At 39.7% G+C, this 13665-nt stretch overlaps 1 protein-coding gene across 1 annotated transcript in view; it reads right to left on the bottom strand.

The window, feature by feature from the left end:
- The window catches only part of MAPK14 (mitogen-activated protein kinase 14), a 112927-nt gene that overhangs the window by 1833 nt on the left and 97429 nt on the right, over positions 1-13665 (bottom strand). The window contains exons 9-10 of the mRNA XM_007939390.2: positions 10895-10974; positions 3488-3566 (exon numbers count right to left, since the gene is read on the bottom strand). Coding sequence (XP_007937581.1) covers positions 3488-3566; positions 10895-10974 — 159 coding nt within the window. The remainder of the gene's footprint in view (positions 1-3487; positions 3567-10894; positions 10975-13665) is intronic.

Below are 13665 nucleotides of genomic sequence, written 5' to 3'. Positions count from 1 at the left end.
TATATATGTATATATATATATGCATTTATTTGTTGAACCATCTCACAATAAAATTATAGACATGATACTTTATCCCAAAATATTTGTTTAATGATACCTTCCTACATAATAATAATACTGGTATCACAACAACAACTGAACAACTCACAAATATCATCTAAAGTCCAGTGCATGTTAAAATTTCCCCAATTACCTTGAAGTTGCCTTTTATAGCTGGTTTGTTCAAAGTAGGATTCAATTAACGATCATTTGGTTGGGTCTCTTTAGTCTCTCTCAATCTAGAATAGCTCCTCACCTTCTCAATACCTCCTTTTCCTGTCTTTGACATGGAAAGACCTTCCAGTTGTCTAGAGAATACCCATCAAAGACTGTTTCTTTGTCCTTTACTGTATCCCCTGAAAACTGGAAGTTAAATCTAAAACTTTGGAACTATAAAATAATACTCTCTGCCGTCGAGTCGGTTCTGACTCATAGTGACCCCTCCTTGGGTTTCTGAGGCAATATCTCTATGGAAGTAGATTGCCCAACCTTCCGTCTGAGGAGTGGCTGGTGGGTTTGAACCTCCAGCCTTCTGGTTAGCAGTCAAACGCCTTAGTCACTATGCCACCAGAGCTCCCAGGTTAAACATTTTGGGCAAGAATATTTCATAGGTGATGCTGTGTATATTTCATACTGAATTAATGGTAATTTTAAATTTGATCACTGTGTTAAGATGTTTTCCTCTTTGCCCCAAGCAAGAAATCTGTGGGATACTTCAGCACCATGTGAATATCAGTTCTTATCAATCTTTTACTTATGGCTGTTAGCATCCATTGATTTTCCTTGCCAGAAGTGATTATTTCAATTCTGACTCATAGGGACCCTTTAGGACAGAGCAAAACTGTCCCATAGGGTTTCCAGGGCTGTAAATATTCATGGAAGCTGACTGCCTCATCTTTCTCCTGTGGAAAGGCTGGTGGGTTCGAACTGCTGACGTTTTGGTTAGCAGCTGAATGCTTTAACCACTATGCCACCAGAGCTCCTACATTAGGGATTACAGAATGGTGATTTTTCTAATTCTTTCTTTTGAGAGGATGTTCTAAGTTTTAGAATGGTGGCACTTGGGAGGATACACACTGCTTGAACTGTGTTTTCACTTTGGTGAAACAGAAAGCTTTTGAGATTTTGCAAATTATTGATGGTTTCTTAAATGGGGGTGGGGGTGGGGGTGGGGATGGGGGTATGAATTAGTGAAGGGAAGGCAAGCTTGCTAAAGAGATCCACTATGGCATACACTGGAGGCTACAACTGACCCCTGTCCTGCAGCTCAAATTCCAGAGTAATCCATAGGAGAAACTGGGATTTCAGAGGGATATAGAAACAAAGTGAGTATTGATGTGTTGATATAAGTAGTAGGAGAATTGCACAGATACTTATGTTCCCAATGGTCTTCCCTTCTTAGAAAAAGCAGACCATATCAGCTATTGGTTTTATAATTGAATATGGATCATATGAGTCTGCCACCCCTGGGGTAAGAAGTACTATGTCTTTATAACCAATCCTTTTGATGAGGAATAAGGACTGGGACAAGAAAAAGATTCCTCATAGATCTTGACGGATATAAATACATACATTAGTATCAAAGGGCAATTTAAGTTTTAATTCATGTTTTGGAACAATGAAGTCAGGGACAGACAAAATAGGGCTGTAATATTTATAGTGCTGGTGCACTCCTGCTCAGTTAACATGTGGGCACAAGTTCACAATCAGTAGCATCATGTTCTGTCTGCCAAGCAAGAGGAGACTCTTCATGTGACATCACTGTTTCGCAATGAGCCGAGGGGCACACATTTAACTCACAGAGAAGTGCAGTGCTGAGTACCAGATGGACCAAATCCTACAATCAACTCACTATCAGTCAGGGCATTGCAAAGTGGTGTCCAGTTCTTGAATATTTAAATGTCATGATTCTAGGGAATGGGGATGTAAGTGACCTAAATAAGCTGCTAGGACACACACATTTCCCACCCTTCCAGACACGTGAATCAACAAATCTCTTTCAGGCTGCTAACTGGGGGTCAAAACAGTGAGCATTGCTACGCCTAAAACTCAGGCTTGATATGGGGGAAAAAAATTCAGAACAGAGTGATAGACAAGAAAGCTCCTAGCATACAGCATTTTTCCCCAACATTCAAGAGTACTTACAAATCAGAAGAGGACTTCTCACGGGTCTTTGAACTACCTAATACAGCTCAAATAAATCACGTAAAACCATTAAGAGCACATGGCAAGGCAGATGTAAATCTCAACTAATCCCAATGGAATTCTATATATCCCTGATGAGATTGTGGATTCATCCTTGGATGGGAGAGTGACCCAGTCAAGACCTGACATGCTCTTTATCATCAAGGCTGACGTGGACTCATCTACAACTGCCCAACATTTCTGAAGAATATAAGCCCTTCTGCCAATGTGACCCTCCTTCTCAACAATCACTAAAGATGAAATATTTAAGATAAAACCAGTCAGCCTTCACTCTAACTTTTGAAGAGCTCATTGTGATTATCAGTCCCCAAAAGGATAAAATGAGATCTGAAACACAGCCAAAGGGACCCTCAAGCAGAGGAATGACCCACACAGATCTCATACAGTTGCTTAATAAATGGCTGTCTTAAAGAAACACAGTGATATTTTAACATACCACTACAGTATGATCCTCAGAAAAGTGAGGAAACTGACTATACCAGCTATCATGGCATTGCTTCCTTCCTTGTTTTAAGAGTGGTCCTGGTCTAAACAGCCCTGAGCTCTCCTGGAGTCAGGGAATTAAAGCCCCAGGCAATATAATTTTTGGGGACCAAGTGAAACACAAACCAGCCCCTAGCTTTAAGGCACAAAGCCTCCTTTTTCAGTCAAGGTAATAAATATCCTGTAGCTGCCTCTACTGCTCCCCTCTGCCAAGCATCCTGGAGGTGATAGTGGCAGCAAGGAAAGTGGAGTCACTCCTTGAAGTCTGTGGTGAGGATGGTTGTACTTCTGAAGGGCAGAGGAAGAGGGAAGGGGGCGAGTGCATGAGTGGAGGGTGACAAGGTCTGCAGCACCAGGAGGCGACAGGCAGAGCACAGCACACTGCAGGCAGCCCCTGGGCGCGTCCCTGAAACACACCCCCATGCTTCAGTTGTTTTTACCCTCAGCTTGGGAAACTATAAAATGACAGTAGTTGTGAACAAGGCACAGGCTTTCCTCTGTACCTCTTTTTTCCTGCCTCCCCCATTCTTTTCTCACAGTCTCACTACTATTTTCACTCTACTAGTCCATTCTCCCACCACACCCTGTGAGCACATAAATATATATGCATGTCACATGATGAAAAATATCTGACAACACAAATACAGATAACATATTTATCACCTTCCAACATTTACTTAATGGTGCTCTATTTAATCAAAAGGAAGAACTTGTCTTCAAATCCCTCAATGTCCATGAGAAGAGGACATGTTCAACTTACCCAGGGGATTGGCACCAATAAATACATTTGCAAAATTCATCTTCGGCATCTGGGTCAAAGACTGAATGTAGTTTCTTGCCTGTAAAAACAAAAAATTTTCAGGATGGCTTTGTTCAGTTATATTACTACCCTCAAAGATTCTTGGTCCTTTTGAAGAAAAAGTGTTAACTGACAAAGCTGACCAGTTCCAATGTTTTTGACTGTCTTGGACAGTCTTCAAAGCCTTTCCTCTTATTGCCATTCTAATTTCTTTATTTGCAATCATCACCTATATTTATTCCTGCTATCTCTCACAGTTTATATTTCAAGTGAACAGGTAGGCTAACAAATGTAGTTCTCTTCCATTAGCCTTTTGATCATAGGATTAAAAGCTTAAAATATGAGGCTGAGATATATAAGAAGTAACTCTTTCTCAGTAGCCTCCCTGAACAGTTACAATTGGCATAAGGGTTGATATTCTTAAATACAGTCTAGGACCAGCAGTCTGTTGATGGTGCTAATCTCAGTTGGTAGTTAGTACATTAACAGGATATCAGTATTGAGCTTTGCTAATAAGAAAGTAACCTTGGTAACAAGAAAGTCAACATAAACTTGTAACATATTATTTATAGATTCAAACACATACCAAAAATTAAGAACAGTCTAATAAGGGTAATAAGTTGCCCTTAAAAGGGGATTGTAAATGACATGGCCTAGGTAGACGTGCTTCTCCTACCACTTAGAAGCTACATCTTCTTGGGAAATTCTCAACTGACATATCAGCTACCTCATCAGTAAAATGTTAGTATTTGGTTTGCCCATATCACAAGGTTATTGTGATTCTCAAGCAAGATAAGAAACCTATGAAAGTACTTTGGAAACTAAAGAACTGACACAAACATTTATATCCCCATCCTGGTTATAATAAGTTTGCACTCTAGAGTGGGGCAGGCTTGGGTCTGAATCTTGACTTTATCACTTTGGGCAAGTTATTTATTATTTATTCTTTTGAGTTCCTTCTCTGTAAGACAGGATTAATATCAGTGTTTACCTCACAATGTTAGACTGAAGACCAAAGCTAACAAACCAAGAACTTCCTTAGCATAGTACTCATCACAATGAGAGCTCAATAAACATTAGCTGCTATCACTGAAAGAAAAGTCGTCCACTTTCATTTTCCAAGATGTTTCAACTTGACAATTTCTCAACTTCATTCTAAAGAGCATAAGGTGTCAAATACTTTCAAAGATTGATACAGCTCTCATCAAGGCAAAAAGCCTGTCCTAGCCATCTCCTTAAAAGTCCTGTTCAAATATAACACAACAGTAAAGGTCTGTATGATCATTACCTTGATCTTATCTTTATCTTATGATCATTACCTTTATTTATTCCTGCTATCTTTCACACATGGTTAGAAAAAGTTCTGGCAACGTTACCTTCTTATGCATTATATGTGGAGCAAGTGGGAGAGGTCCACTTTAAAATGCAAATATTTCAGATTTGAGAAGAAAGTTCTAGGAATTTAATATGTACATGATGTAATCCCTTTCCATTGAGCACACAGATAAAAGGATGAAGGGAAAACAGGTGGGAGAGACTTGTCTCATTCAGAGAGCTGTCACTCCTTGAATAAAGATGAAAGAAAAAGACTACCTGAATATAGCTGAAGTAGGAAAAAAGGTGCTGGGAATGGCCCCTGTGTTGCCAACCTGGTATGAAGTCCCAATTAAGATTAAAAATGACTTAGAAAAGAGTACCCCAAACATCTCTGGTGATAAAACGAGAGTTAAAGTACTTAAGAAATGGTAAAGAAGGCACTTGTTGTTGTTACTGTTATTTGCCGTCGAGTCGGACCAGACCATAGCAACCCGTCCTTGGGTTTCCGAGGCAGTATCACTACGGAAGTAGTTTGCCCAACCTTCCTTCCGAGGAATGGCTCGTGGGTTTGAACCACCAGCCTTAAGGGTTAGCAGTCAAGTGCCTTAGGCACTATGCTAGCCCTACTTAATTAAGTGTTCATATTTATTCTTTATTTGCCTGTTTTCATTTCAATATGGTACTTACTAGTGTTGGCAATTTCATAGGTCTTTTTTATTTAACAAAGAATCCTATTTTGGTCATTAAAAAAAATGCCTGAATAGAAAAGCAAGCTAATAGCTTTCAGCTAACTAACTGCCTTCAGTTCATCAGATAGTTGCGTAATTCTAACTGCAGGCGTGTACCTAGGAAAAAATAAACAACTTCTTGAGCACTGAATTTATAAAACCCAAATATGAAAGTAATACCATTTTCTATTTACAGCCTCAAAGTTATACTCTCAATCCACAGGATTGGATGACATTTTATCCCAAATGTCAACATCTTGCAATAACACATAGGCAGGCATTGCCTTAGTATCCCTCAAGGCACATGCAAGCATTCAGTGACATTAAACACTGTGTCATTTATACAGTGGCAGTAAAATGTGAACGTGGCCTTCTGATTTAGACACTCCTGTACAGTCTACTTGGTCTCACCTCATGGCTTGGCATCCTGTTAATGAGATAAGCAGGGGGTGTCCCCGTCAGACGCATAATCTGCTGAAGCTGGTTAATATCTTAGATGCCTAGTCAAGGGCATTGTTAAACATACAGTGCAAAAAATAACTTTCAACTGAAGTTTTTAAAAATGCCAAAAGCCACGCCAAAACAAACAACCAAAAAAACCCCGTACTCCCCCACGCACCCTATGCACTCCTGGCCAGAGCCCAAGGCTGCATGTTAAAGTAATGCTTCCGTAAATGGCATGAGAGTTTTCAGGTATGTAGCCAATGACTGGCCATGTAGATAAGGAAAATGAATTTCCTTTAGTTTTAGCAGCACAGTTTAGCACAACATTAAATACTTTAGACTCCTTGGAAATAGACTGTCCCATGATTCAGGATGCCAGCCAGAAAACTATTTGTTAAGTACCAATGGCCAAAACATTGAATGTGGGATAAATATCGGTGATAAGAAAATTGTGACTCAATGTTGGCACAAAAAAATAATATCCAATATATCCATTCAAGGAAGGAACTAATGTTTGTGGCACAGGTTCTGGTGATTCTCCAAGGTCCCTCTCATCTAAATGCAAGACACAGGTGGGCGTGTGGGTGGATGAGCAATGCCAAGTCTCCAAGACATGAGCAACAGACATTTAAAATACATGCCACAGACACGCAATGCTAAGTGGAGAGGGGATGTGGGGAAAGTTAAGAGTCCAATGGCAAAGACAAAACAGAAGTCTTGGGCTGCTGACAGTATTACAGCATGCCACAATGATTTTTCCCAGAAATCTCTTTAATAGGTGAATAAACTGATTTCACCTAACAAATACCTGGGTGGAAGTCTGCAAAAACATTTGGTGAATCTGAAAAGAGCAGAACTATGAGGTCCCCCACACATGCAAATACGTATGTAAATATTCCGAACTTTTCTCTTTTACCTGTCTATCAGTGTTAATACAATACCCCCTCCACAAATATGTAAGTGTTAGTTTATCATGTGTTCCCGCTAAAAGCAGAAGGGATAAGATTTTTAAAACACTTCTTGAAAACATTACCATAAACCCCTTATCTATTCCCTTTGTTGTTAACTATTAGTTCAGTTCCTTCCTTTAGTTGTCCAATTATTTTCGACAAGCTCTGGTGTTAAGTAATTTCACTCCTTTGTGGTTTCCCTAAATAATCTTTCTATGTTTGCTCATTTTCTGAACTCAAACTTCCTAATGGTTAGATGACTGCTAACGGACCTTTAAGGCTGGCCATTATGAACTAGCTGGGGCCAAGTACATTACCTGGTCTTTCATGCTCCCTAAGCCCAAAGTGAGAAGGGCAGGAAGTTCTTTTAACATTCTCACAACAAAGTTTAGATTTACATTTAAACAAATTACATGACAAACAGTACTTTGCATGCCAAGAGAAATAACAAAAGGGGCCCCTAAGTGAAAAACAAGGGCAGAAATGTCAAAATCCTCTCCTTTCTCCCTTCCTTTCTGTGAACAATAGTTGGCCTGTATATTTTCTGTTTTTGTCTCCTTTAATCAAATAGGTCATTATAGCCATCTTTTTAAATTTTATTTTATTACTGTGCTTTGGGTGTAAATTTACAGAGCAAATTTGTTTCACATCCAACAATTCGTGTACATTTGATTTCATGCCCCATTACCATCCCGACCATAACAAGCTTTCCTCCCCTCTTGCCCCTGTGATCACCCCCACCCTGTGCCTTTCTTAACTATGCATTTCTGTCTGTCCAGCTTTACCTCCAGTGTCTCATGACTGATTGCTCTAAGTGGGTGTATCTCCCTAGAGTAGGTGAATGCATCACCCTAGGGTAGGTGTTCTGCGTGTAGGTCTTTCTACTGTTGGACTGAGAGCCAATCCACAGGCGTGAGTCCAATTCTAGGCCCAAAGGGTAACCCGGGGCCATAATCTTGGGGGTTCCACCAGACTCTCTCCGACCAGTAATTCTAGTCATTTTTGGGTTTTTGAATTTTGTTCCACATTTTTCCTCCCACTCTACTCAGGATCTCCAGTTTTGATCCCTTTCCGAGTGACTGGCATTGGTAGCCAGGCCCATCTAAGGAGCTCTGGTGGTGCAGTGCCTAAGGCATTTGACTGGTAATCAGATAGCTGGCAGTTCAAACCCACCAGCTGCTTTGCAGAAGGAAGATGGGGCAATCTATTTCCATAAAGGTTTGCCACCTTGGAAACCCAATGGGGGTCACTATGAGTCAGAATCACCTTGATGGCCGTGAGTTAGGTTTTTGATTTTGTCAGGAGGTTAGGAAGAGTATATTTCTAGAGAAAAATGTGAGAGGAGTCAGTGAAAGGGCTTATGCTTTCTTAATATGATGTTTTCATTTTTCACTGATACTATAGTTAAGTAACTCTGTCCATAGCCATCCATCATGACTCGTATCTCCTTTCCTAGGCATATACAGGAGTCCTGGTGGTGCAGTTGTTAAGCACTTGTCTACAAATGACAATGTCGGCAGTTCGAACCCACCAGCCACTTCGTGGCAGAAAGATGTGGCAGTTCTACTCTGTCCTACAGGGTGACTATGAGTCAGAATTGCCTGGACCACAGTGGGTTTATGGTACATCCTAACCTACTCTTAGTCAATGCATCTATTATCACCTTCTCTTACTCAGAATTTCCTATTTATTGACTGAAGTTCTACATAAATGGCATCACTACTTCATTACTTGTCAGGAATAATGAAAATAGCTATTGGCTTTCTCTTTTTACTACAGTCCCCACTAATATTTTTTTAAAAAAAATCTTTCAACAATTTCACTCATCTGGCTTTGTTATGTGTCACACATTATGTGCTTCTATTTAAGACAAACGGATACTTTGGGCAGTGTCACTAATGCTGTCCTGAGTCAGAATCGACTTGATGGCAATGGGCTTGGTTTTTGCTTTTGTCCACTTGGCACAAGTACATAGGAAATAACACTTTCCTAACTGTACCTACGTTCAACACAGTATTATATTCTGGTACTCAATCTCAAATGCCCAACTCTATACCATCAAGACACATACAGCATAGCTGTCAAGTGGTATGATGCACCCCATTTCATATAAGCTAAAGCTATACCATTATTACACTGTGCACCCAGTGTTATTTTTTTTCTTAAAAATAAATGATGGATTAATAATGGATAAATACTATTTTGCCTATACTTTTTCTTCTACAACTTCTTGTGACTAACAGCATTTATTTACAGGATAGATGATTAGAGGGTGGGAGAGGCAACTGAGAAAGAGCTGCTGCTGGTTATTCCTGGACAGAGAAAGAATTTGCTATCTCAGTCTCATTAGCACTATTCATTAATTAACTTAGCTCCTGCAAAAGCCCCCATCCTTGCCCCAATACCTTCTCTACTAGCCAATCTTTCTAAGCAAAATGCATTAAAAAACAAAAACAAAAACAAAAAAACACTGTCCTCTCTAAGCATCACCCCCCATTTTCTTTGATTCACTCCAGTCCAGCTTCTGCATTTCATAAAGCAAAAGAAAATACTCTTTCAGGTTGACATCATAGTCAATAACTCTGGCAATGACTTTCAAAGTAGTATGCAGTCTTCTGAGATTATGGTGTAGACCATGCTATCAGAACATCTGGGATCTATACTCAAGCCTGCCAAGTGACTCAGTACATGACTTGGGCAAGCCACAGCCTTTCTGTGCTTTTGCTTCCTCATCTTAAGTAAAGAAATGAAACAACATTAAAGAGGGCTAGCACATCCCTCAGAGTAGAAATTCAGAAATATATTGTGCCATGTTTTTTTTTTTTTTTTTAAAAGGAGTGTACCAAATACATACCAGATGATGGTATTCTTTACTTTGCCAAGGAGACGATGAACAGTTCAAACTCACCTGCTCATGCCTGCCTGAAGCTACCCAGCAGTCTTTCCATTGGTCAAAGGGGCCCCTTCAGCCTGAATGTTGGGAGGAGAATCCAGGAAGGCACAACTGGAGCTTGGCTCACCAGTTCCTTTTCCCTTTTATCCAAGTGCATGGTGGCAGCCATGGGTTGTGGCAAGAATAGAGGGAAAAAGGGAGAAAGACTGGGCTTTCATGGCTTCTCTCACGTCTCTGGCCCGAGAAAACGACCAAAAGCAGGAAATTGTAGCCAAAATAAGCAGGGTCACATTTCCATAGCTTCTATTTAAATCCCTGCTGAGAAGCAGGAAACACTAGCTCCAAAGCCTTTTCTCAGTTTATTCAATGGGTATTTTACAAAGGCAGGCCTGTGAGAGGAAGGATTTACAACCCTACTCCCATGGTTCTGAGGTGTCAGGATTGGGGGTGTTTTCTCTGAGTGGTCTAAGGACTGAGTAGAGAGGTATCCCTTTGGAAGTCCCATATATCTGTTGGGAATAGACACCTTACACGGGATGTGTGAGTTGTCTTCTAAAATAAATAAATAAATAACGTATGGAAAGGGCAAGAGTGTACAGGCAATGCACATTCTAGTGATGAAGCTAGACTAAGACATGGTAAAGCTCATGCTCTGAGAAGAAACGCTTCCCACAAAGTGAAAGCATTGTTGAGTACACGGGAGACTTCTGAGAAAGATGAAGTTAGGGTTTGAGAACAAAGAACCAAATTTTTCATTAGTCTCTGATCTCAAATCTTAATGTTTTACTGGGGTACTGTTGCCCATTAGAGGCTCCCATAATCTAATACATACCCACATAGAAGGAGAGACAGAGTATACTTGCACACACATTCACACACACATTCATACCTCATCCCAGGAGTCAGTACACAATAGGCACATGTGTTTACAAACACACTCAAGTCAAGTACAGAGTGATGGAAGGCATGTGGCAGAAGTAAAGAGGAACTTAGGTTCCCAACAGGGCAGATAATTACAATCAAAGCATCAACTCACAGACTCTGAGGAGATTTTCTTCAAAAGCTCAGCCCCTGGGGTTCCAACGAGTCTTAAAATGAGCTTCAACTGATCAATATCTAATGGTGGACTATAAAGGAAAATGTTGGGACAAAATAAAAATGAAAAAACAAATAAAACAAACAACAAATAAAACAAAACAAATAAACCAAGAAACCCCATAAAAAAAAAACAAACAACAACAACAAAACCAAAATGGTGACTTCATCTAGTCCAAGGCTTCTGCAGGATGGTCACTTCAAGTAGAACATGCTTATACTGTACAAAGATTCAAAATGCTACCACACATATCCAATTTACATTCATTTCGTGCACCTGTCAACATCACCCATCAAAGTAAGTTGAAATGACTTTAGCAGGGTACTAAGCTGCCAAAGACAGCAGGTGAGAACACAAAAACTTTACTCAGTTCATATGTTCAGTTCACACCTTCCTCACCTTCTACCAAAGCATGAGTAGCCAGTCAAGCAAAGAGCACTGTTAAGCAAAGTGCCATAGATAGGGACAAAAGCAGCAGAGCATAGGAGCTGGGGGAATGTGAGTCTATTTGTGAATATTCCCCAAAGGCTTGACCTAAAGGATGTGTAATCTGACAGTGGGAGGCCTGCCAAGCAAGATCCCAGAACCCAAGCAACTGAGCATGCCTGCTAGAAAACCTCTCCCTCTCACACTGGCTAGAGAACTGTGAGTGAAATTCTGCCGGCAGAGGGCGCTCCTCCACTGCACATTCTTTGAGAAGCGCAATAATGAAGCAGAACATAAAAGATTTCAACCCTATTAAATGCAAAATGAAATATAGAGTGCTTAACAAACTCCACACATCTCGAAGGTTCTAAACGGTAAGCCACAACGCCCAAACCTTTTTTTCTGGTAGCCAACACTTTTGCATATATCAGAATGAATGTTCGTGTATTCTTAACCAGAAGACAAAAAATATCCATTTATTTTTACTGCTTTTAGTTTTGCCTAAAAAGGAAGTTAAACGGTGAGGGAAAAAAACCTTACAAAATAGGTTTTAAGTATTTTAATGAAAATTGAAATTGTTTTAGCCCCATTTTTATTTACACTTGGGGGAAAGGTCATGACTTTCTCAGTTTCTGAGCATAAAACCAGAATTAATTCATTGTAAAAACTTATGGTTTAAAGAAGTGTACAAAGTACTAATCAGTCACTGTTGTAAATCAAATTTCCATCTGTAACTTAGGCTCACACAAATTACTCTCACTATGAACTTCCTTTCAAAGTCATCAGAATCGATGCATTTTCTAGTTTAAGGCAAGTGGTAAAAAACGCTGAAATTTGTTTGTTTGGCTGCTTTCATTAGTGATATACTTCCATCAGCAGGACACATTTTTAAGGAAAAGTTAAAAAGTCAGGAAAAGACAACCGAAATTTTGTAGCTGGGCTAAAAAATTCTGAAAACTCGGCCTGCGTGATGCTTCTTTAGGACCAGGGGAAATTTTACCCAGCAATAAAGTTAGGCAGCACAGACAACATGGCTAATTTCTATGTAGGAAATTTACTAATTCCTAGTCCAGAAGTGAGAGCTAGGTCTAGTGCTAAGAAACTACTGATTAAACAAGGTTTGGGAATCTTGGGAAGGAAAGGTGGACAGTCCAGACTCACTTGTGAAAACTGGTGACAGATGATGTACTTGAGCATCTACTCTCACCCAGCCCCAGACTCACCGAAGAACAGCCTCAACTACTTCTCTCAGATCAATTTCCAGATTCTGCAAGATTAGGAAGTGTTATCTACTCAAATATTACTGAACTTTTTGTCTTTGAATACTGTCTCTCTAGCATTATGTTCCCTGGCCCCTGTCAGATTCTTTGCATGACTAGATTCTTAACTAAGTTTCAGCTTAAACTTCACCTCCTCAGAGAGGCCTCTCTCAACACTCCGGAGAAGAATGTTGTAAATTCTCTGTTATTTTTAATCTCAGCACCATGCTTGATAACATCATAGCTATCATGCATGATCTATAATTACTTTGTTTGCTGACTAATTTCTGTCATCTCTACTGCTTTATCTAAGATAGCTGTTTCACTACCTACCCCCCAGTGCTAAGCATGACATCTGATATATGGTAGACACTGGAAATATGAGTGATTCAATTTACAATACTTCAGTTCCCTCACACTTTTCAGGAACACATTTAAGTGGGCAGCTATCCTACAAGACAATATTTTCACATATGAGAAATAAACTAGACTATTTCAACTCTCAAGCAGCTAATTTTACAGTATACACATCAAACTGATCTCTAGAAATAATGCTGTTGAGATTGGTAAAACTGTTGAAGAGGCTTCTGACTACTTAAAATAAGGGTCATGTTTTACACTTCCTTTGAGAAGGCTGAGACTCACGTCTTTGCCCATGTTGTAAAGACAGTCTGTAAATTATTTCTCATGTCATTTCTAGAAATGAGTCATGTGTATTATATATGAAAAGTAGTATTTGTACAATATATTAAAAACAAAAACAGGCCCTTTTGCTCTAAAAATAGTTTTATGACAATAAATAAAATTCTCTTGTGGTCTGAGCAAACGAATGAATCAGAATTAACTATACCTTGACCCACATGCCAAGCAGTAAAGTATATGGGTTGAAGAAAACCATTTCTAAACACTAATGATTCATAGGGAGCTCTGGTAGCATAGTGCCTAAGGCACTTGACTGCTAACCAGAAGGCTGGAGGTTCAAACCCACCAGCCACTCCTGGGAAGGAAGATGGGGCAATCTACTTC

Source organism: Orycteropus afer, unplaced genomic scaffold (genome assembly GCF_000298275.1).
Source record: "Orycteropus afer afer isolate SDZICR_OR568_19922 unplaced genomic scaffold, OryAfe1.0 scaffold00059, whole genome shotgun sequence".
Taxonomy (NCBI): domain Eukaryota; kingdom Metazoa; phylum Chordata; class Mammalia; order Tubulidentata; family Orycteropodidae; genus Orycteropus; species Orycteropus afer.
This window is presented reverse-complemented; position numbering and strand designations above follow the sequence as displayed.